This window comes from Diadema setosum, chromosome 17 (assembly GCF_964275005.1).
Source record: "Diadema setosum chromosome 17, eeDiaSeto1, whole genome shotgun sequence".
Classification (NCBI taxonomy): domain Eukaryota; kingdom Metazoa; phylum Echinodermata; class Echinoidea; order Diadematoida; family Diadematidae; genus Diadema; species Diadema setosum.
In genome coordinates, this window is record NC_092701.1 from 956,558 (window position 1) to 982,413 (window position 25,856).

Genomic DNA, 25,856 nt, shown 5'->3' on the forward strand with positions numbered 1-25,856 from the left:
TCAAAACAACCACTAATGTCATAACACGTCGACGACAAATGTCAAAACAACCACTAATGTCATAACACGTCGACGACAAATGTCAAAACAACCACTAATGTCAAAACACGTCGACGACAAATGTCAAAACAACCACTAATGTCATAACACGTCGACGACAAATGTCAAAATCGGATCAACCACTAATGTCATAACAAGTCGACGACAAATGTCAAAATTTCCATTTTTACTGCAAATGTCATAACACGTCGACGACAAATGTCAAAATTTCCAAATTTTCTGCAAAATGTCATGTTGCGTCACGGGGGTGGATCGAGGAATTCCATAAAGGGGGGGGGGGCGCCTTTACAAAATCAAAGGCTGGCGTGACCCTCGCGCATTCCCCCATTTTCTTCTTTTTATTTCTGTTGTGTTGACAAAATAAAGAGAGGGGGCACTAAAGGGGGATGCGCCCCCTCTAAATCCGCGATTGCGTCAATCACAAATATCAATATTGGATTAATCACAAATGTCATAACACGTCGACCACAAATGTCATAACGCGACATAGGGGCGGATCTCTGCATTTCGTGAAAAAAAAAGGGGGGCTTTACAAATTCAAAGGCTGGCGCGACCCCCTTTTCTTATTTTTGTTTCTGTTGGTTTAACCTAATATAGTGAGGGTGCACGAGAGGGGGAAGCGCCCCCTCTCGATCCATCATTGCGTCAACCACTATTATGGAAAAACTCATTGCTTGCATTACATGGGCAGATCCAGGAATTTTGTAAAGGGGAGGCGTCTTTACAAAGTCAAAGGCTGACGCGAACTTCCCACCTCCCCATTTTCTTCTTTTTATTTTTGTTGTGTTGACGAAGAGAGGGGCACTAAAGGGGGATGCGCCCCCTCTCAATCCACGATTGCTTCAACCACAAGTAAAAATCGGGGATTAACCACAAATGCAATAACACGTCGACCACAAAAATTTAATGTCATAACGCGTCACAGGGGGGAGGGGGAGGATCCAGGAATTTTGTAAAGGGGGGGGGGGCGCCTTTACAAAATCAAATGCTGGCGCGGCACTCCCCCCCCCCCCATTTCTTATTTTTGTTTCTGTTGTTTTAACCTAATAATTACAGTGAGGGTGCACCAGAGGGGGATGCGCCCCCTCTCGACCCATCATTGCCCCAACCACAAATATCAAAACTCATTGCTTGCATTACGGAGGCGGATCCAGGAATTTCGTAAAAGGGAGGCGGCTTTACAAAATTAAAGGCTACCGCATCCCTCCTCCATATTTTTTTCTTTTTATCTATGTTGTTTTAACAAAAAAATAAAGAAAAGAAAAGAAAAGGGGCACCGGAGGGGAAATCGCCCCCTCTTGATCCATCATTGCGTCAAGCACAAATGACCAAACTCAATGCTTGCATTACAGGGGCGGATCCAGGAATTTCGTAAAGGGGAGGCGTCTTTACAAAGTAAAAGTCTTGTGCGACCCTTCCCCTCCCCTATTTTCTTCTTTTTATTTCTGTTGTGTTGACGAAATAAAGAGAATGGGCACTAATGGGGGATGCGCCCCCTCTCAATCCGCGATTGCGTCCACCGCAAATGTCAAAATCGGGGATTAACCATAAATGTCATAACGCGTCAACCACAGATGTCAAAATGTTCAAACTCATAACGCGTCACAGGGCTGGATCCAGGAATTCCGTAAAAGGGGGGGGGGGGCGCCTTAAAAAAAAAAAAAATCAAAGGCTGGCGTGACCCCCCCCCCCATTTTCTTATCTTTATTTCTGTTGTTTTAACATACTATAGTGAGGGGGAACAAGGGGGGAAGCGCCCCCTCTCGATCCATGATTGCGTCAACCACAAATATCAAAACTCATTGCTTGCCTTACGGGGGCGGATCCAGGAATTCCGTAAAAGGGAGGCGGCTTTACAAAATAAAAGGTTGGCACGACCTTCGCCCCCCCCCCCCCGCCATTTTCTTATTTCTATGTTTTTATGTGTGTGAGGATGAAGTCGGACTCTAAGGACTCAGTGAGAGAGTGAAGGAGGCATGACTGCTTTGCTCTGGAGTCAAAACGCAAGTGTGCTTTATTCATTGTTCTCCAGTATATCAATCCAACACATGTACATTTGATGTATCACTGTACACTATATCTACAAAACATGACCCGGTGACTTTCCGGTGTTGTTTACAATATATTGCTGATATGGTGTGATGAGGTGATGATAAATGACGGGGAGAGCGGAAAGGAAGTGGGAACAGAAAGCAGCTGTCGGCGTATCAAAGATCATGATGAGAGAAAGAAACCAGAGAACGATAAGAACTTGACAGTGGAAGGGTGGCGGTGAGATGGCTGACTATGGAATGAATGAAACATGCTATTTACAGCTACACCATAGATAGTCACAATATGTCTCGTGCAGACACAATACTTATTTTTATTTCTGTTGTATTGAAAAAAGATAAAGAGAAGGGGCACTAAAGGGGGATGCACCCCCTCTAAATCCGCGATTGCGTCAACCACAAATATCAATATTGGATTAACCACAAATGTCATAACACGTCAAAGGGGCGGATCCACGAATTCCGTGAAGGGGGGAGGGGAGGGCGCCTGTTCAAAATCAAAGGCTGGCGCGACCCCTCTTTTCTTATTCTGTCTATGTTGGTTTAACATGATATAGTGAAGGTGCACGAGAGGGGAAGCGCCCCCTCTCGATCCATCACTGCTTCAACCACATATGGAAAAACTCATTGCTTGCATTACAGGGGCGGATCCAGAAATTTTGTAAAGGGGAGGCGTCTTTACAAAGTCAAAGCTGGCGCGACCTTCCCCCTATCCATCTTCTTCTTTTTTTTTTATTTCTGTTGTATTGACCAAATAAAGAGATGGGCATTAAAGGGGAATGCGCGTCCTCTCAATCCACGATTGCGTCAACCACAAGTCAAAATCTGGGATTGACCACAAATGTCATAACACATAAAACTTATTTTTATTATGTTGTTTTAACATAATATAGTGAGGGGGCGCCAGAGGGGGAAGCGCCCACTCTCGTTCCATGATTACGTCAACCACAAAAATCAAAACTCATTGCTTTCATTACAGGGGCGGATCCAGGAATTCCGTAAAGGGGAGTCATCTTTACAAAATCAAAGGCTGGCGAGACCCCACCCCATTATCCTATATTTATTTCTGTTGCGTTAACAAAACATAGGGAGGGGCACCAGAGGGGGATACGTCCCCTCTCGATCCGCGTTTGAGCCAACCGCAAATGTCAAAATTGGATTAACCACAAATGTCGTAAGACGTCGACCACAAAATGTCGAAATTTCCAAACGTACTGCAAATGTCATGACGCGTCACAAGGGTGGATCCAGGAGTTTCGTAAAGGGGAGCCACCTTCACAAAATTAGAACTGCCGCACCCTTTTTTCTTTCTTTTTATTTCTGTTGTTTAAAAAAAAAAATGAAAGAAGGCAGCAAAGAGGAATGCGCCCCCTCTCGATCCGCGATTGCACTATAGAGGCGGGTCCAGGAATTCCGTAAAGGGGAGACGCCTTAAAAAAATCAAATGCTTGCGCAAGCCACCTCTCCTTTTTTTTTTCTTTCGTGTTTACAAAAAAAAAAAAAAAAAAAAAAGAGAGACGGGGAGGGTGTATACTGTCCCCCCCCCCCCTCCCTCGATCCGCGACTGCGTCAACCACAAGTTTTTGGCAAATCTCATTGTTTGCATCGCATGGGGCGGAACCAGAATTCCGTAAAGGGGAGGCCCCTTTACAAAATTAAAGATATCCGCACCCCCATTCTTTTCTTTTTCTTTTTTTTAACGTTTATACAAAAGAAATAAAAAGAACGATAAGATGGAGGGGATTGCGTAAGCCTTTCATTTTCAAGAGACGTCTCCCCTTTGCGCTTTAAGGAATTTTTGGACACGCCTCCGTAATGCAAGCAATGAGTTTTGACATTTTGTGGTTGACGCGATCGCGGATCGAGAGGGGGCGCATCCCCCTCTGGTACCCCCTCTCTATTTTTTGCTGTTGTTAAAACAGTAGAAATAAAAAAAAAAAAAATAGGGGTGCGGCATAACGCATTACAGGGGCGGATCAAGGAGTTTCGTAAAGGGGAGGCGTCTTTACAAAAGTAGAACTGCTTCATTGTTTTCATTACAGGGTGGATCCAGGAATTCCGTAAAAGGTAAGCGCCTTTACAAAATTAAAGACTTCCATCCCCCCCCCCGCCCTCATTTTATTTATTTATTTTTGGTTTAAAAAAGGGGGACACCAGAGATGTATCAGTCCCCTCCCAATCCATGATTGCGTCAACCACAAATGTCAAAACTCATTGCTTGCATTAAGGGCGGATCCAGGGATTCAGTAAACGGGAGGCGCCTTTACAAAATAATTATAAGGGCTGCTGCACCCCCCCCCATATTTCATTGTTATTGTTTTAAAAAAAGAGAGGTGGCACCAGAGGGGGATGCACCTCCTTCTCGATCCGCGATTGGGTTAAACACAAATGTCAACACTCATTGTTTACATTAGAGGGGCGGTCCAAATTCCGTAGAGAGAAGCGTTTATTAAATCAAAAAGTTGCGCAAACTGCCTCGCCTTTTTTTCATTTGATTTTTTTTTTTTTTTTTGTGCGTTAACAAAAATAGAGACGGGGAAGGGGTACCGTGTCCCCCTCTAGATCCGCGACTGCGTCAACCACAAGTTAATGGCAAAACCCACTGTTTGCATTACAGGGGGCGGAACCAGGAATTCCGTAAATTGGAGGCTCCTTTACAAAATTAAAGACTGCTGTTTTAACTGTCGTTTAAACAAAAGAAATATAAAGATATTAATAAGGGGGAAGGGGATTGCGCCAACCTTTCATTTTGAGAAGACGTCTCCCTTTTACGCTTTACGGAATTCCTGGACCCGTTCCTGTAATGCAAACAATGCTGCATTTCTGTTGTTGTTAAAACAACAGAAATGAAAAATAGGGGGTGCGGCAGGTTTTAAATTTGTAAAGGCCCCTCCCCTTTCTGGATCCGCCCCTGTAATGCAAGCAATGAGTTTTGACATTTTGTGGTTGACGCAATCGCGGATCGAGACGGGGGCATCCCCCCTCTGATGCCCCCTCTTTTTTTTTTTCATTAAAACAACATATGATAAAAAGATGGGGTGATGCGTCAGGCTTTAGTTATACAAAAGTGCACCCCTTCCCCTTTACGGAATTCCTGGACCCTTCCCTGTAATGGAAGCAATGAGTTTGGTCATTTGTGGTTGACGCAATCATGGATCGAGAGGGGGCGCATCCCCATGGTGCCCCCTCTATATACTTTGTTGAAACAAGAGAAAATGAAAAGAAGAAAATGGGGTGGTGTCGCGTGGGCCTTTGATTTTGTAAAGGCGCCTACCCTTCACGGAATTCCTGGATACGCCCCTGTAATGTAAGCAATGGGTTTGGTCATTTGTGGTTGACGCAATCATGGATAGAGAGGGGGCGCATCCCCCATCGTGCCCGAAAAGAAGAAAATGAGGTGGTGTCGCGCGAGCCTTTGATTTTGTAAAGGCGCCTCCCCTTCACGGAATTCCTGGATATGCCCCTGTAATGCAAGCAATGGGTTTGATCATTTTTGATCGACGCAATCATGGATCATAAGGGGCGCATCCCCCATGGTGCCCCCTCTCTATCTTTTGTTAAAACAAGAGAAAATGAAAAGTAGAAAAAGGGGCGGTGTCGCGCAAGCCTTTGATTTTGTAAAGGCGCCTCCCCTTCACGGAATTCCTGGATACGCCCCTGCATTGCAAGCAATGAGTTTTTCCATTTGTGGTTGACGCAATGATGGATCGAGAGGGGGCGGTTTCCCCTCTGGTGCACCCTCAGGGTCTAGGAACACTACCCCCTGGAAAACCACCCTCCGGATAACTACCACCCGGATAATTACCCCCCAGTAAAATTCCCCCTTACGGCAACTACCCCCCGGACAACTACCCTCCAAGGGCAATTACCCTCCAGGGTAATTACCCCCTAGGACAACTACCCCCCGGACAACTACCCTCCTAGGGCAATCACCCCCAGGGCAATTCCCCCTTAGGAAAACTACCCCCTGGATAACTACCCCCCCCCCGATAACTACCCCCTGGATAACTACCCCCCGGAGAATTACCCCCTGGGTAACTACCCCCGGAGAACTACCCTCTGGATAACTACCCCCCGGAGTACTACCCCCTGGGTAACTACCCCCCGGAGAACTACCCCCTGGGTAACTACCCCCGGATAACTACCCCCCGGATAACTAACCCCCGGATAATTACCCCTCGGATAGTTACCCCCGGATAATTACCCCCGGATAATTACCCTCCGGATAACTACCCCCAGATAATTACCACCAGGATAACTATCCCCAGGTTAACTACCCCCTCCTCCGATAACTAGACCCCAGATAACCTCCACCCGATAACTACCCCCTCCGATAACTTCCCATGGATGATTACCCTGGATAAGTAGGCCATCAACTCCCCCTCCCCTAGGTAACTATCAAAAGGAAAATCACCCACAGGACAGTGCACCATGTCAATTACCCCCTGGATAACTACCTCCCGGGTCATTGCCCCCCCCCCCCAACTCTTACTTTTAATAAAAAGAATATTATCACTACAGGAAACGAAGTTCTTTGTATCATTTGCCAGGAATCACGGAGATGACATACTTATACTTCATCTTATGAAAACAACATATTAAGGATATACGATTTGTATCGTTTGCATTTAGGACGATTTATGTACAAGCTTAATTTGTCCCTTCTGTATTTTGACTCTATGTTCATCGAAAACAAAACTATCTCTGCATATCCTACCCGGTAATCCAGTAAATGTCAATGTCTTTAACCAAAACTATATTCGCTAAATCTGTATTTTCTTTTACTATTCCGAAATTTCGGATTTCTCTTGATAGTAGTATAAAAGAAGTTTTAAGTTTGAATGCCTTTACCATTGAACTAAAGACATTTTGAAGAAATGTTACACTTCACTTTTTGCAATATTTTTTTAAAACCACAATCGTCTATCGTTTACCACAACTCCATGTAACACTTCGTTTTTTGGAGGAGCTTATATCTCATGCCTCACGTGCATTGGTTTTGACCCATCATCTGCCTCTTCCCTCTCGCTTTTCTCTGTCCATGTTCTATGAAGGTAGTCTATTCCTGTCATTCATTACTCACCTTTCTTCTTTTTCTCATTACAAGTGATTTATCTCATGTGTGTTTATGTGCAGTGCACTCCCGTTATGACGAAATGCTCAGGACCGGCAGTTGTTGTTGTTGTTTTTTTCGTTTTAACGAAATTTCGTTATAACTGAACAAATATGATATGTGTTGTCACACATGTGTAGAAAATGACGGTGTAGGATTTGGTTACAGTTCGCTATTCCAAAGGTTCTTTTCTTACTTAAGTACGTTACTCCGAAGGCTCCTTATTCCGAAGTTTCGCCATTCCCGGGATTCCGATGGTTTGTTTATCTGAAGGTTCGCATTTCCGAAGAATCATTATTCCGAAAGTTCATAATTTAGATTGAAATAATACAACATTGTATATTGTTCATTTTCCGAAGGTTCGTTGATCTGAAAATGAAATGAGGTTCGTCATTCTGAAGGTTAATTATAAATCCAAGAAAAAAAAAAAAAATGAGAAAGATTCACTTTTCAGAAAGTCCGTTGTTCCGAAGACTTTTTCATCCGAAAATGAAATAAGGTTCGTTATTCCGACGAAAGTTTGTTAATGAAAAAAAAAAAATGAGAAAGGTTAGTTATTTCGAAGATTTTTTTTTTTTTCAGACGATTATAAGGATAACAATTCTTAAGTTTTGTTAGTGTACTCACCTTTTTCCACCATGGACTAACGATTCTTTTTAAAATGTTCCGATTAATCGATTAATGAACGTTTTGAATTCCTGTCATTTTCGGACTAACGAACCGTATAAGAATAAGAATAAGAACCATATTTTAGTATCGGATTAACGTACCTTTGGAATAACGCCAAAATGTGCTTAATATTTCATTTCCGAACTATTACGGACATTTAGTTGTATCAGAATCTGTGTGTTTTGTATCAAAGGACTTCGGAACAATGAAACAAACCTTATCTGAATTCAGATTATTGTATTACAATAACGCAAGTTCCCCTCGGAAACTGCGTGATACACGGAGTGAACATACATTGTACAATAATGTGAAGCGTTCGCTCATGCATGCAGAGACGCTATAAAAATGCTTGTTCCGCTACGCATTTTCGAATGCGATCCGCATTTCGTTGTAACGGAGCACATTTCTTTTGTTTTTCTTTGTCAGTGGCGCTCAAAATAGACTTCGTGATAACGAAAATTTTGTTATAACCGTCTTCGTTATAAGCGAATTTTGTACCACAGACTTTTAATGGTGATAATTTTGGGACCAGAAGTTTTGCTTCGTTATAACGAAATTTCGTTATAACTGTGTTCGTTGTACCGGGAGTACACTGTATCTTTATTTGTGTACTTCTCTGTCTTAATTTTCTTTCTTCGCATTGTTTCATCAATTTTGTAACTGTTTTACTATTATACCGTTAATGCTCTTTTCAGAATTGCCCTACTGCATCATTGGGCATTAACAACTAGTATATCAAGGATGCGGGAAGAGATTGTCACATCTTTGGTATGATCACCGCAGAGCATTACCTCCCTTGACAATTACTCCTTATCAAAATTAGGCTCCAAATAATCACCCCTCTTGCAATAACTCCCTCCCCAGAAAATTACGTCTCTCATTGCCATTTTCGAACAACGTTTGCTATTTGAATTGAAAAAAACAACAACATTTTTTCATATCGTCTGGTTTCGAGACCTTTCTTTAGGTTTTTAACATCTTTTGGGTGAGATAATTAGAAACCCCTTACGAAACATTAAAGAGCATGTTATTCCAAGAAGGATTCAAGTTTTTGTGAAAAAAAAAAATGTCTTAAAATGGCCGGGATAAAACAGAGCAGCCGTAATGTAAAAAGGATTCTGTCAACTACATTGACAACTCTCTAGATCTATTCAAAAAGAGGGTGCAGGACGAAAGACTTCGTTAACAGCTAGGGGTGTTTTGTAAAAAAAAAAAAAAAAAAAATACCGTTAAACTCGTAATATTTTACTCTTTCTAATCAGACTAGCTTATATTTGAACTGGATTTCCCCTTAAAGTGTCGAGAACATTTTATTTGAAAACTAGCACAATTCTGCTTGTATGTAAAATAAGCTTTAATTTTACTCAAATGACAGATTAGGGCACCGTTTGATAAAAGTTGCCAGTTATGACATCTTGTTAGTCTCTAATAATTTCAATAAAACCATGGGTTCTGCTTGATTGATAAGCTCGAGTTGTTACCATGGACCTGCTTTGATCGACCTACAACGATTGGTAATTGTTTGGAATTGAAAGCTTGTCAGGACTGATAACTTTCATAAAACCGTGCCCGGATCCTATCAGAAACTATGGCTTTATATCGAAGGGTCCCTGACTAATGTTAAGGGAATATGAATTGAAGTGAAATCAACTCTCCTTTTCTTATGTTTATCGTCTAATGTGTTATAATGGTAGAAAATGACAAGCCAAAAGAGTAAATGATGACAGTGTAAGAGAAAGGTGCATTGATGTAGGGCCTACATGAGCTTAGTCTTCTGATATGGTGTTATGAAGTTATGGAAAAATTACAACGAGTGTATGGTAACTTTCGAGGGGGAGGGTTGTCCAGTGGGTAAGTATCAGGAGGGGGCGGGGGTGGGGTTCGGGGTATGGCTATGGGGGGGGGGGAGGTATCTCGGGGTGGTAATCCGGGTGGTAGTTATCCTGGGGGTAGTTATCGGGGGGGGGGTAGTTTTCCGGGTGGTAGTTATCCTGGGGGTAGTTCTCCGGGGGGTAGTTATCCAGGGGGTAGTTATCCGGGAGGTAGTTAACTGGGGGTAGTTCTCCGGGGGTAGTTATCCAGGGGGTAGGTATCCGGGGGGGTAGTTATCGGGGGGGGGGGTAGTTATCCGGGGGGGGGGGTAGTCATCCAGGGGGTAGTTACCCAGGGGGTAGTTATCCGGGGGGTAGATGTCCTAGGGGTAATTGCCCTTGGGGGTAGTTGCTCTAGGAGGGTAGATGACCGGGTGGTAGTTGTCCTAGGGGGTAATGGCCCTGGAGGGTTATTGCCCTAGGAGGGTAGTTGTCCGGGGGGTAGTTGCCCTAGGGAGGAATAGACCTGGGGGGTAATTATCCGGGTGGTAGTTATCCGGAGGGTAGTTGCCCAGGAGGTAAGTGCCCGGATACGGAGGTGGCGACCCTTTTTATATAATACCTACAGATTAGCATGACTAGTATGATATTTACCTCGAAATCAAACCTGAAACTCAGCTCATTTAAAAGAACGATTTAAAGATATATATCTTTTTCGGAAACATTTTTTTTTTCTAAATAATAGATAACCCACTGGGAAGAGTGAAATTGGCCGCTCAAGATTCAAGATTCAAGATTCAAATTTATTTTCACTTCCATCAAATAAACAATGAAAAAAAAAATACAATGCATATGTACAAGATATTTGTAATAATTGCAGAATGTAATTTAACAAAGTACATATGAAAGTGAGTAGCAGATGAAAAAAAAACAACAACCCGCAATTACATCTTTGTTCATACATATAAAGCGTATAATATAGATAATAGAGGCTCCATTAATAACCAAAGCTTTTACGATATGGGACCCTCAGAAAATATACAAGACAGCAATACAAAACAAAATAAAACAAACCGATGTCAACTGACATGAAATCAAAATAATTGGGGAGGGAAAAAGAAAGAAAAAAGAATCAAAAATTAAAAAAGAAAAGAAAAAGAAAAACTACAGCACGTGTTTTTCTTTTGTAATTAAAATAATTGATCTAAAAGTGTTTTATAGGTATTTCCCCAGGCGAGAATATCGTAATTCAAATATGGCAATACTAAGGATGAATATAATGTAAGCAGTGACGATGAAGGAAAACAAAATTTAATCATATTAATCAAACCAATAATACGTGAAATAATTTTACATATACCGTCAATATGGAATTTCCATGAAAGCTTATTATCAACTGTTATTCCAAGAAATTTTACATGGGAAACATTTTCGAGTGGAGTACCTTCTAAAACAACGTCAACAGGTAATGCCTCGGTAGAAGTGCTAAAAAGTATATAATTATTTTGTTATTTGAAGATTAAGATATAACTTTCTAGCTTTTATCCACTGGGCAACATTTTCTTACTCTGAATTTATTGTATTTATTGTATTCATTGTATTTATTGTATTAACAAGTGTAAGAGGATTATTGTGCAAAAAAAACAAAAACAAAAAATGAGTCATCTGCAAAGAGTCATCTCAAAGAGAGTAAAAGAAAGAACGCTGTTTATTGCCTATATTATTTCCCGTTTTGTACATTGGTACAACTTTCGTAGTCCTCATATTACTAGGCACCACACCATACCTTACGACAAATTGGTGTGAAAAGAATGATGTTCGGGTTGGATACACTTAAAATTCATGAAAGTGCTTATCGGAGGGAAGTACACTCTAAACGAGATTAATGCATAAAGAATAACAATAATCATTCAACGTTTCTGGTAGTCGAGAGGGAGCTTCTCTGTCCATACATTATTAAATCTAATTTTTGAAATTTTACTATTTTTATATTTTGTTACTAGTTTTTTTTTTTCTCAAAATAACATTGTTCAAAGAGGTGTGAGTCGCTTCTACTACGTATGTAGTTTATAAATTGATCACATACAGGGAACTACAGAAGAACGTGTTAATCATTGCTGTACCCACCAACGCATGAGCTATATGGGAACGGGCAGTGATGTAGGACAGATTTGTCCAACATAAAAGTGAATCCTCTGACTGATTAGGCTTCTTTTCAAAACTTCAGTTTTCCATGCATTGTAATTCATTTTGAGAACTACCGTGTTAGTTGACGCACGGATGGAAGCATGCATGCACATTTGACAAGTAAGTGGTGGGCTAAATGTGATATCCGTCGGTGAAGATAAACGTAAAGCTAGCGAGAGCATGGTAGTATACGATTGGAATGGCAAAATTAGTGGGGGCGTGTAATGACATAAAGAAGTAATGACATAAAGAAAAAAAAAACTTGGGCTTAGAGGTAACACATATGCCTGCTAACAAGGTGAATTTTTCGAGCAAAATTTGGGAGTCTAGAGGCGAATGTTCTTGTATTTTTTGTAATACGGGAGAATGGATTCTCTGGAAACGTGTGGTGGGCATGGTTTCTGTGAGTTACGTTCTTCCAGTAGTTGCTTATTTCAACTTACTTGTCGTTGTACGTGTGGGACTGTGTTTCATTTGAATAAAAAAAAAAAGAGAGTCTCTGGCAAACTACGGACCTGAATGTGCCACGATTCTGGATTCCCGTCAAAGTTCGCGCAACATCGACATTTACGGCATACTAAAAGAGGGGATGCTCCTCTTTTGTGGAACTCCATAATATTTGCAACTTGTATTGTGCATTGTGTACACTACATACACCGAAAAGGAATGTTTTAACTAGCCAAACTAGCGCGTGTGTCGTCTCTTAGTGCAAGTATCTATAGGCGTACGGATAACACAAACAGGATGACGTGCAATGTGCACTATCACATGTGGCGAAATGTCCGCCTGCGAAGTATGCGCCGTTATTTTCAGATTTTTGATTTTTTTTTTTTTTTTGAGATTTGAAACTAATCTTTTTTTCGTTGTACCCTATTTCAGGATTGTTTGGGAATGATTGGGAAACTACTCGTTATAAGAATTATTGCGGGGAAAAAAAGGTAAAATATCCCCTATTTCAAGAAAATTTCTGGGATTTTTGCCGAGAACTGAGAACCCAAAAAATACAATTTTCCCGACAATTGGGGACTTGCACGCCGTACCAATGACCACCTGAGTAGGGGGCGACCTTGGTCATGTCAGTACACTGTCTTGCCTGCCAGTGTCGACTTTTTAGAATATAATGGAATTAATACAAGAGTCCGAAGAGTAAGCGTTTGTGCAATATTACGCGGTAACTAATGTAATCAAATTCATATCATACTGTACGTAAAGAGATCCAGTAACAGGCATTCCATTAGCCTGTTTCTGATGACGAAAAACATTATACAGATCTATTGTACAATGAACTTTAAGAATATTGATGGTTGATAACGGTGAACCCCTCCCCGTTAGCAGGAGCACCACTTCCAAAACAGAGCTTACATTTCCCACATTTCCCAGAAATTTTAGTAGCAAAAAAGAATGTTTCATTTCACTTGCCAAATGTGTGAGCATAACATCAAGAGGGCTAAGTACTGACCTGAATAGGTCCAAATTTCGCTCACCATGACCCTCAAACCCCATATTCTTGAAGTTGAGTGCAATTATTTCAAATATGCTTGGTCATTGACGACTTTGAGTGACAGAAGGGACGGAAATGTTAGGCATGGACGAATTTGAATGACTACTGACGAACACCGGAATCGATCTGATTTTAGTCGAGTGTAAAGCATACTCTTTCCTTATCTCCTCTTGAAATGTAGATATTTTCACACGTAAAAAAAAACAGCAAAACAACTCTTGTCAATCTTTTTTTTACAATTCTCCTTATAAATCTTATACGCGATAGCAATGAAAACAACACATTGGATGACATCTTTGTATACAACCACATTTCTCTTAGTCTTGCGACTGCACAATGAGGGAAAATTATTAGTATCTTGACGAAATGATCTACAACTCGATAATTAAGTGAAATTTTCAGTCTGTTCATTAGAAAACGCTATTAAATGAAGAGTTGACGATGTGCACCTAATCAACAGTAAAAGACATGCAGACACAATCAGAATTACATTACCCTTTTAAAACTATTTGTGGCTATTGGAATCAAGTTGTATCACTCACCACTTCGTCACAGTGCACCATGAACGCAACTCCTAAGTTTGTATGCTCTGACGAGTTAGGTGATAAAGTATATTCTTGCCATCGTTCTCCCACTGCTTTGGTCACCTCCTTAGTATGACATTCAAACGCAACGTCAATGCATATATCCTGGTTACCTTTCTCTATCAAGCCGTGAATGATATCAAGGCCAAGTTTGTTTTCTAATGCTGAGGCGAAGAAGAGTAGGTAACAGAACTCCTGAGATCGAGAAAGCAGTTTGTCCTTTAGATGGTCGTACTTTGGACGATCATTGGTGAATAGTCTCTTGATATATACCCCTGCAGTGTATTCCTGGAACAATTTGTGTGGAAACGAAACCTTTGACTCGACAAAAGACGAAGTGTTGACATTTTGCCGGCGCTCCCTACCGATTACTTTTTCTTCTCTTGTTAAAACTCCGACCATTAAACATATTTGCATGGCATCCCCACACTCTCCGAATTGTTCTTCAAGAAATGAAAAGTTTCTGTCCAATAAACCGTTGAGCGCTATCTCACTTACGTCTTGAATTGCCCTACCAGCTTCCCTTACTTTTTCAACAACGTCCTGCTTTTTCAAATTTTCACACGATTTTGATGCGTAGTGTTCTTTCAGAAAAGAGATCATTGCTCCAAAAATCTCCGAGAAAGTTTGCATTTTCATCATTTCTCGTCGTCTATCTTCACTGAATTCCTCCCACATAAGGCAAAGCATAGCACAGTAAATTGGAAACGGAGCCATGTTCGACCGGATGACACCATTTTCCTCAGTAAAGCTGATCAAGCTTTCAGCAAGAGCGTCCTTCATTCTAATCGAGAAGTACCTCCTCATATATGTCGATAAGTCCTCCTTCTTAAATCCTTCAACGTTAATAAAGCTGTAAGCGTCAGCAAGACTCTTGGTGAGTGTGAATTCATTTGTCCTCCATGGCCTTGAGGTCACAATTACCTTGCAAGAGTCATACTGTTCCGATACAAGAATGCGAATGACGTCACTGCTGCTTCCGTATTCAAGGTTCCCGCTGAACTCGTCAAATCCATCAAACAAAATAAGAACGTTATGTAGATTTTTTGAAATGTAGTCGTCTATTAGCTCTGGTGTTGCTGCATTTGAATCAGAGAGATATCTTTCCACAATACTACCAATACTTTTGTTGACATCAATAACATCTCGAAGAGGAACTAGAATAACCATATCAAGATCCTGGAGAATTTTTCCTTGGCACCAGTCCCAGGCAATCTTAGCGCAAAGAGTTGTTTTGCCAACACCTCCGTCACCCTTAATTAGAAGGCGCTTTGAAAGATTTGCATTTTCCTCGTTGGTAAAAAGGTCCTCGTATGATAATGGTGTTTTCTGATTGCTACTTAGGTCGATCAGACTCAGATTGGTAAAGATATCATCCAAGTTTACACGTTCCATGAAGTTGAGTGGATCAACAGTGACCTTGCGTCGCGTCTTACTGTAATACGCCTTCAGCTCCCTTTTGCACTGTTCTACTTGTTTCTTTGTCAACGCCGAATGTGAAAGTGATCCTTGTATGAGAAGAAAAAGGACAAACAAAAGTACGTCATATCATAAAGTTAATAAAGGTTCATCCACTCTATGCTCTCAATTACTTATAACGACAAAATGATCGCTTCATTATTTTATATGAAATGAAAAAAGGAGACGTTGGTAAAGCGTCATTGATTTCAATATCAGTTGCTCGGCAAATATCTCAAGCCAGTTACTGATTCGCGAAACCACAAAATGTTACAACAATTGATTTCACATTCGTTATCGCAAATTCGGAGGAATGACAGAAAGAGAAGTTGATTTGAATGGAAGGCAGGGTCATTCTTTTTTCATAAAAGATAACAGAAAATAAGCTCTTTGAATTTCATGAAGCTTAGAAAAAGAAAATATATGAATATATACAAATAATTATGTGTGACCCTGCACTACAAAACCAACAAAAAGTCGCCAGACAAGGATTTCTAGTTAAGGGCAGATTCCGAAAGAGCTGCCTCTAAGCTTTACAATCATGTATAACTCAATTCAGAGTACTGTAACTCCCCTAATCTATCTAACTACTGGAAAGGAAGCACACACTCTAGATAAGTGTGAACTGAGAAAAGAGGCTCTGAAGTACAAAGTCTACTATTTTTCAAGCGTCTAATCTTCACCAAACTGTGCTGGCTGCGCGATAAAAGGGACAAATCACAGGATGTAAACCACCGGAGCAAAATCAGTGAAGAGATTATCAGATTAGAATGAAATTAAAAAGAAATGCTCTATTAACACATTCTGTCCATGATTCGTACCAATTGTCAAATCAGTAGCCTTAGCTTTTCAAAAGTTATTAGACTTGAAAGTGAAGAGTGTGCTAGGGATTTCAAGAAATGAACAGGGGGGGGGGCTCTAAAACATACCTAATCATTTTACTCTCCCCCTCCCCCAAGTTTGTAGAAAATATGAAAAATTCGAAATGGTCTCGGTTGACCACTTTCACATTTTTTGAGCCCTCACGTAAAGTCAAGGGGTGCGAATCTTTGTTTGTTTTGTGGTGCACGGTCACATAACAGACTTCTGGTCATTTTGAAACTCAAGCTTGATCCAAGGAAACATATACCGATATTTTCATAATGAGGGGAAAGATGTGAATGACTCTACATGACACGAAAGAACAGAAAGGGGAAATAACCCTATCATTTTAACTCCTTCTTTCCCAGATTCTAAAGATTTCGCTACAGACTGTAATAATTGGTAATAGCCACTTTTGTGTGGCGTTAGGGAAACTTTGTTACTTATCAAGCTGTTTTGATCTGCCTCATCCTAATACAACTTTACAAGAGACTTCGGAACTATCATACCTTGGAGTAAAAGAGTGTGTCTTGAAATTTGAAATATAGAATTCAATCATGCGCTGACCCAACCAAGAATATTGTTTGCAAGTTGAAATGAATTTAATAGGGGGGAATACACTACTACCCTTTCCAGGAAATAAAGCAGCAACACACAGACACACACACAGACAGACAGACACACACACACACACACACACACACAGAACTAATACAACTGTTCTCGAATCGTGATTGGAATATATATTTTTTTTTTAAATTACAATCTATAGATGATTATGGAATTAACAACTACAAGAATAACAATTTGCACTGGTTGTTTCCGGAAATTCTAAAGCCAACTTCCCTTTTTTATCCAAAAATAACATTACAAAATTAGAACAATTGTGTTGAAGTATATCATACCCATCATCAATCCTTCCACGTCAGATCGCTGTGTTGTGTTTAGTATCCAGCAGGGATTCCAGCTACATCCTATGAGACATAACAACACCAACAACGACGACATCAACAGAAATCAAAACCCAATAGCCCAAATTCACGAATTCATGTGGTACAAATAAAACCATGATAAAGTGTCGCATGGAATAGTTGAAGAGTTTGTTCGCAAAAACCGATAAGTCCATACTTGCCAAATGGAGATATTTGCGATTAAAGGTCAAGAAAAATAAAGAGAATAATAAGAAATTTTTGCTTCTTTCCACCATAACTTCAAAATGTGCCTTTATATGTAGTGACAAATGTATCATTTAAAAGGTATTATTTTGTACTTTATGACAAAGACCGTACTTCAATATCTTAAAAAATGGATGTTGCGACACGGATTGTCGCCCCTACACGGATTGTCGCCTCCTGCTCGGGGCGACAATCCGTAACGGGCGCTGGCGGCACGGATTGTCGCCCCCTACACGGATTGTCGCCTGGCGACAATCCGTGACGCTTGTGCAGTTCCCAGTTTTTGACCTCGAAGGCGACAATCCGTGTTGGCAAAAAAATTGTTGCGACACGGATTGTCGCCCCGTCACGGATTGTCGCCCCGGGCTCGGGGTGGTTCCTCCGGTGTTAAGCTTTGGTGGGATGGGTATGACTGGTAAGTTATGCGTATGTGTGTGTGTGTGTGTGTGTGTGGGTGTGTGTGTGCGTGTGTGTGTGTGTGTGTGTGTGTGTTGTGAGCTGCATGATATGTGATGTGTATGATTTGTTATGCGTGTGTGTGTCTGTGTGTGTGTGTGTGTGTGTGTATGTGTGTGTGTTTGGAGTATAATAATACAATATGTAGAAACTGTGCATGTGTGGTGGTCATAGTGGTAGTGGTTTGTTTGTCTGTGTGTATACGTGTGCCTGTATGCTTACGTGTGTATGTGGAATATAGCGGCGCTACTGTGGCAATACAAACGCCTTCAGAGTGTATGAGCACGTGTTTAAAAAATTCACACCAGCCTTGATCTAAAAATAGTATGGGTGTGTGAACCAATATCAGCGGTGAGGCAGGCTAGGCGAGAGAGAGACCGAGAGAAAATACATACGAGGGAGGTACCCTCCCCAAATGTTATTTGTCTTTGTTCATTTTTCACTGCAGTCATTTTCTTCCATCAGTCTTATAAACTAGAACGTCCATACCACTATTCTTTGTCCCAGAATAGGTTTGGCATGCTTTTTGCATGAGCGAATAATTTCCACACGCCGTAAAAAATTTATCAATCGTTTGTTGATTTTAGCACAAACGAACTGCCATTGCACACCGCTAATACATACGTAATACAAACAAACACCAACAAACACTCAAACAAATCTTCATAATGCAAATAAACCAACTCAACACTTTTTTCCTTGATATTCATTGATTTCATTCAAATCATTCATAAATCGACTCATTCTGGGTGTAACATGAAAAAAAAAAGTTACAAATGGCAATTTGAAACAGAAACAAATCCATTTGTCAATTTATACCACAAATAATCTCACTTCAACATAGATAACTCGATTATAGACCAACCCTACTAACAATTTCTTAACGAGAAAGTTTTGACATGTATAGGGCCCTACCAAACCTATATTCCTTGAATATATTGGTTTGGATCATGTAACACCTTCTTACTTACAAGGGCATATTATACATAAAAAAACACACAAATATATTACACAAATCTAGAATGAAATCAGTCATAAAAAACCCGACCACCCCCTCCCCTCCCAAACCGAAACAAATCTAGGGCCTACATCTATCCTAAATATTAAATCCTACCAACATCTGTCATACCATTTATAACTATCCTTCTTCAAATCCAATCCCCAACCCACCAACCCCTGATTAAACAAAACCTAAATCATCCCACACCCACATTCACCAACCCAAATACACACATACACACACACACACACACACACACGAAGGTTCGTTATTCCGAGGTTTCGTTTTTTTCCGAGGCTTCATTTTAATATCCGAAACACACAATTCCCTATACCTAGAGGTTCGTTGATCCAAAAATGAAATTCGGAATAACGAACCTTCGGAATAATGAGCCTTCGCACGAATGAGCCTTCGGACGAATGAGCCTTCAGAGTAACAAACTTTTGCAATAACGAAATGTAACCCCCTTCCCACATACCGACGCACACCCGAACCGATACCACATTCCTTCCTGATGAAACGATTTCCCAATATTGATAAATAAGACATAATGGACCGTATGCAGAAAAGCAGCATCTGCCCGCACGCAAGCTCCACTCCGAATTCATATACAAATCTGCCAAACAAACTCATCAAATTCAAAGCTGCTGATAGAATCAATATCAACGTTTATGCCAGCAACAGCTTACTAGTTATCCCTCCCCACGGGCAGCTAAAAAACACATACCCAAAAAACTGACATAATAAACACATTCTTCCATCACACACACACACACACACACACACACACGCACAAACGGACACTAAATTATCATGTGCACGCGTACATACACACTTCCTTGAAACCTCACCATGACTTTTTACGTGGCATGTTTGCATGGATGTAGCCATGTAAGTTATGTGTTAGTATTTCAATGATTATGTCCAGAACGATATTACCCAGCAAAATGTGCTTCGAGGGCGGGCGACAATCCGTGTAGGGGGCGACAATCCATGCCGCCAACGCCCTACACGGATTGTCGCCCCGAGCAGGAGGCGACAATCCGTGTAGGGGCGACAATCCGTGTCGCAACAATGGACTTATCGGTTTTAGCGAACAAACTCTTCATTTTGTTACGAGATCAGTCAATCCGTCGATGAAATTATTATTTTGTAACGGAATGACAACATAAATTATGCGGTCGTTCAATCAAAATCACAATATCTAAGTCGATTGCTGAGTGGGTACAGTATTTATGATGCTACACCTCCATGATACAGAACTGATTGGCTAGCATTAAGTGTACTGAAAAGTGCGGATACCAATAACAACAGGGAGGTTATACAATATTATCAACACACTAGTTTCAGTGGGTCTTAAAGAGATCGTGTTTTAGTTGAGACCTAGATTCAAGTTTTTTTTCTAACAACGTTTTATAAGAAAATGAGAAATATCTTATAAAATATGAATAAGCATTTGTGACCGGCGACAACGGTTTCAGGCAAAAGTCGGGAATTTTGAAAATTAATTTTTTCACTGAATCACATTGCCCATTTCCTAAGCTTTGCATTGATATAAAACACTTGTATTCTTCGGCACCATAAGTTGGCATAGAAAGAGAAATATAATGCGCTTTTAAAATTGTTAGCCTGACAAAATTGCGAGAAAACAGGCTTTGAAGCTTCACCTCTTTCTCAAAGACAATGTCCGAGCGGCGATGCGAGGGGAGAATCACCCATCCGTACGATGGTGCCAATCGATGTTAAGCTCCGCCTCTAGCAACCACATCGCTTTCTGATTGGCTCACGGAGAGAGTCAAATTTCCCGGGCACCTTCCACAGAGCTCAGCGTATGGAGCCGAAAAACAATGCGTTTCGCTCGCGGGGTTTGTTTACCAGTACGTCTTTCAAGATGGCGAATACGATAATTGCACGTGTGGTGTACATGTACATGTCCATGTGTATGGTGCACGCATTACGCAATGGCATCCACACGCCATGACCGTGTGCATGTAACAGGAGCGGTGGCGAATCCACACATTTACAAATCGCGTTTTCAGTTGTTGATTTGTCTTCATCATTGGTGACCCTTTTGAAGGCAGAAAATTGCTAGTGCTGGCAAGGGTCACGCTTCCTGTTTGTTTTGCTTTTACAAGACATGCATAATAATATGTTGCTTTTTTCGAAACACGACTCGTTAGTTTGGTGCGATCTTGACGTGTAGTATTTAAATATAATTGGTCATAGTATTATGCGACCGCTCCTTTCCTCTCATCTACCTTCAATTGAGTCAGTCTGCTGTCATAATTTTTACCACATGTACAAGTACACAAAATTTGAAAATATTTAGTTTTCTTTTCACACGATTATGTCATGGTACATGATTTTTGTTTCACTTTTCTTGTCGAACATTGCGGTAGAATAGTTTGGATAGAAAGCCAAACGAAGAGCACTCACTACAGAGCGAGCGTATATAAACCACTATAGCAAGAACAATGGAGCATGTAATCGTTCACGCGTGGACAAGCATTCCCCAAACGCTGCAACTGGTGTCTCCGAAAGCCGAATTATGTAAATGTATGCGACGCACCAGCCAATCGCATGCGAGACCCTGCGCCGTAGCAACGCTGGGGATATTGGCGCGGCGTTCGAAAGAAGCTTGAAACTGACGAGTGCGATCCTACATAGGGTGCTTAAAATTCCATTTTCGATAGGAAAAACTTTAGTGTAGATGTAGAAAAAAAAATTTAGTGTAGATGTAGAAAACATATTAAAGATTCGATTTCTGCAAAAAACCTAAATCGACAAAAATAATGGTCAAAATCTTTGTACCCCGCCTAGGAGGGAATTTGCTCTTGCGACTTTTGCCTGAAACCGTTGTCGTGGGTCACATTTAATTCCAAGAGGGATTCAACGTTTTTTAAATGAAAATTGGTTTTGAAATGGCTGAGTATCCAAAAACATTGCAATCCTAATATAAGTTTGGACCCACCTTTTATCAGGATCGCTTTGTTTTACTTTGTTGTACTCTGTTTGAGGATGTCTCAGCTATTCCAAAACTGATTTCTATCTGATAGATTTTGAATTCCGCTTAGAATGGTGTGCTCTATACTATTTTTTTTAATCAATTTCATCAGTGGTTTCTTGGTTTCTCGCAAAAAGTTAAAAGCCCAATTTTCATCTCTACCAATACAATATATCATGCCTTTAACTCTTTGTGTGCCACGTTTGCACGTCTGACTCGGTCGACGGCGTGCCAATTTTGCACATTCTGCTCAAACCCACAAACCCGCCCAAACCGATCAATAAATCGCCAAATGCTGCAGTACAATGAAAGCGTTTCTCGAGATTCTACTCCTGGCACATGTAGCTTGCATTTTATGTGATGATTGGCTATCAAGTGGTGTTCCCAATTGGATTTGTGAGTACATTTTAGGTTTCAGGCAGTGTTTTGTGTGCAAAAGTCATGCCTCTATACAATAATGTACCTACTGGTCATTTAAAAGAAGAACGGTCATAGATTTGTCATACAATTTACATCAAAGGAAAGATTGGCATTTTCTCTACGCCTTTGCTCATTACATGACCAGGGGAACTGTAATCTATTGAACTAACGCAGATTTGAAAAGCAGAATGTTTTCCCAAAGCATGACTACGTTGCTGTCTCAGAATGATGTGGCAAACAAGGGGGTTAACACCATGGCACATAAAGAGTTAATCTAACGCAGGTCAAGTGTTATTCACTTCAATTTTATTAGATTGGTCACTTATTCTGTCAATTTCCACACCTTTTCGCGGTAGGTATTCAGGATGATATTTATGCAGAAAGATTCCACCAAGAAGAAATAGGATGACGAGGGCGACAGGTACACCAATTGCTAGACCGATGACAAGACCCGAATTACCATGTTTTTCTGAAATTAGAAATAAATGTACGTATACATGTTATTTCAAACACCTTTTGTCCGTTAGAATTAGAAGGCATTAAAATTTCACATCCTTTACATTGGAGTGTAGCGCCAAAGAAGTATTCGATTGTATGGATCCAATCGTCATACGTATTTTGGCAGTTTATTCAGGGAAGCACTATGACAAGGAGTGAGCTCACTCTTTATCTCACTTTGTGAAAGTAATCCCTACGTATTTGTCTGCAATATTGAAATAGATACTTCCATGATTCCGTGCCTAAACAAATGTTTACTCAAAATTACACTATTAGATTGATCTTCCCCACAACAAATGCGAATAAAAATTTGTGTTACAACACTCTTAAAACATCCGAGTCAGAACTGACCCGGAACTGATGGGTCCGTTGGGGTCATACACCGTTCCGGGTCAAAACTGACTTGGAATTTGGTTATGAAGACCCCAAATGGGGTCACCCTGACCCAATTCATGACTCTGAATGGGTCATTATGTGACCCCATTCCTTGTCATTTCTGACCCGGAACGGTGTATGACCCCAACGGACCCAGTTCCGGGTCAGTTCTGACTCGGATGTTTTAAGAGTGAGGAATTATTTCTAGTACTTTTAAAGTCATTTTATGCTCTGACTTTTCATCAATGCCAAACTCTATATTCATGATCACGATTTCATAAGGAAACACAAAATATTGGTAACGTTTCACCCAACCTGATGGAGACAGGACGGTAACTTGTGCAGTCGAGATTCCATTCAGAGGGTCACCAGTAGCCACGCATATAAAGGTTTCTTCTGTCCCGCGTTGCACTAAAACAGTGATTATCTCAAACCTCTCGTATGTATCGTCAGATAGTATGGTCTGGTACGAAACTGTCGAGTTAAGTATCTCCCCCGTCTCCTTAGACCATAACATTGAAATGTTAGGCTTGAATCCACTGACGACACACGTTAGGTTTACGGAAGGAGTGTTGGAGGGAGTTTGATATGTGCACAGGCTTGTATTGGATTGGCTGTTATCGACGCATTCATCGATTACATGTTCAGATGCCATCGCTATGAACATAATGAATGATATTGAAACGATATGATTTTGTTATCTTTATACTAAATCTAACACCTACACTAAAGACCGAAATGTAACAAATGTAACAAACAAAGATGAATCATATGCGTGACAAAACTAGATAGAGCAGTGTGAACAATGTTTAGCGATCGTCATAGCTACCCAGCTTTGAATAAATTTCCTTCAGTCTGCTTGTCATAATCATACTCTGCTGCAGTCCCACATGTCTTGCAAGAGGTGAAAATGGTATTGAGGTTAAAGGGATGATATTGCGGTTAAAGAGATGGTATAGTTCTTGCTGATATCAGGATTAAGATCTTGTTGTTTAAAGCAGGTCTAAACATTAAGCTCACTCTCTCTCGCTCTATTTACAGCTGTCAGGGAGATTGGTCCCCCGAACATCAGTGAACTCTTTATTCCTCGTGACGCTAGTTACAATACACGTTCTGGACATTCTCAGCTGAAGCTTCTTAGACCCAAAACCAATTATTGTAAGCGTAAGTTCGCATAATTATAGATTCACTAAATTGTGGAACAAGATTGAAAGTTTGGTAACTCCATCCATGTCATTTGAGTTATTTAAGGGATATGTAAATACACTGACAGAAAATTTTGTATTACTTCATTCCTATGTTTGATTCATTGTATTTGTATCATAAATATATGACTGTTCCGTTGTTTAACTGATTTGTTATCTTATTATTTTGTTTTATTTTTTATTCACATTAATTTAGTATCTTGCTTTTTGGAAGTTTGTTTTCTGTAATTTTGTACTCTTTGCGTGACTTTCACTTATTGTTGTTTGATGTACTTTTAAATCTTTATGCATGTAATAATGTGCAGTATATTATGTCTTTTTATTTATGTTAAGGTTTGTAATGGAATCATCAATTTCTTTTATCTAATTTAATATATTACTGCTATCATTAGTTGTTACACCTTTGTTACACGTAATTTACTTTTGAATCTAAGCCAAATGTATATGTCTTGTATCGTTCTATATGCATTGTCGTAAATGCATGATTTTTTTTTTTTTTTTGCATTTTACCATTATTTATGTATGTATGTGGATCCCCATGGAAACCAGCACTGCTGATCAGGATGTTCCACCCCATGAAGTGGCAATAAATTCAGTCAATCAATCAATCAATCTTAATTAAAAATATTAAATATTAACTAGCATGTAAATTATAAGAGGAATTAAATTTTTGAATTGCTGAGCCGAGAACATAGCAAAATAAAGTCATCCTCACAAAAGGCGTGTCACAACTAGAATTTAAATTCCTTTTAATTATTGTATCCTCTTTAAAATTTCATCTCCCAAAAAGTAAAAAAAAAAAAAAAATGAATCCTGATCTCACGCAGAACTGTAGCATCCCTTTAACAGCCTTGTACTCTTTATTGGACATCGAACTGACAAAATCCTGAATCTGGTTTTCTCGACCTACACCCGACACATGGCGTGCGATTGTTCTCTTCGATGTAACATGATATTGTGTGTGTGTGTTGCAGTTATCACTATGATGTAGAATAAATTGCTGGCAAAGAAAATATGTACTTAGTGTCATTCTTATGTATTGAATTTCGTTTCTGCTTTGAGGACTGCATCAGTCATTCATGCCCTCCATTGTCGATCGAGAGGACAGAAAAACGAGACAGCAAACATGAAGCACATTTGCGTTTTCCCTAAAGAACATCACCTACTCCGCATGAGACGAAAGTTCTATCATTGGTTCATGAAATTTACACACCGATCACCTCTTTCTCTGACCAGCTCCCTTCCATTAGGAAAATATTTACCAACCTTAATTCCGAATAGGGAATTTCCACAGTAAGCAGTGCATAACTGATTTTCACTTAAATCATTTCACTGCCCAGATGTCTAGCCTAAATACTCACAATTCATTGTTCAGACGGAAAAGAGTGAGATGGTTTTGGGAGGGGAGGTCGAGGGTATCTTTGTTGA

General features: G+C 40.3%; 1 protein-coding gene across 1 annotated transcript in view; it reads right to left on the reverse strand.

The window, feature by feature from the left end:
• Positions 1–25,856, reverse strand: part of LOC140241087 (uncharacterized) — a 105,874-nt gene that overhangs the window by 59,707 nt on the left and 20,311 nt on the right. Inside the window, exons 3-6 of the mRNA XM_072320853.1 lie at positions 23,539–23,880; positions 22,694–22,819; positions 17,201–17,269; positions 13,935–15,484 (exon numbers count right to left, since the gene is read on the reverse strand). Of these exons, the coding sequence (XP_072176954.1) occupies positions 13,935–15,484; positions 17,201–17,269; positions 22,694–22,819; positions 23,539–23,880 (2,087 nt within the window). The remainder of the gene's footprint in view (positions 1–13,934; positions 15,485–17,200; positions 17,270–22,693; positions 22,820–23,538; positions 23,881–25,856) is intronic.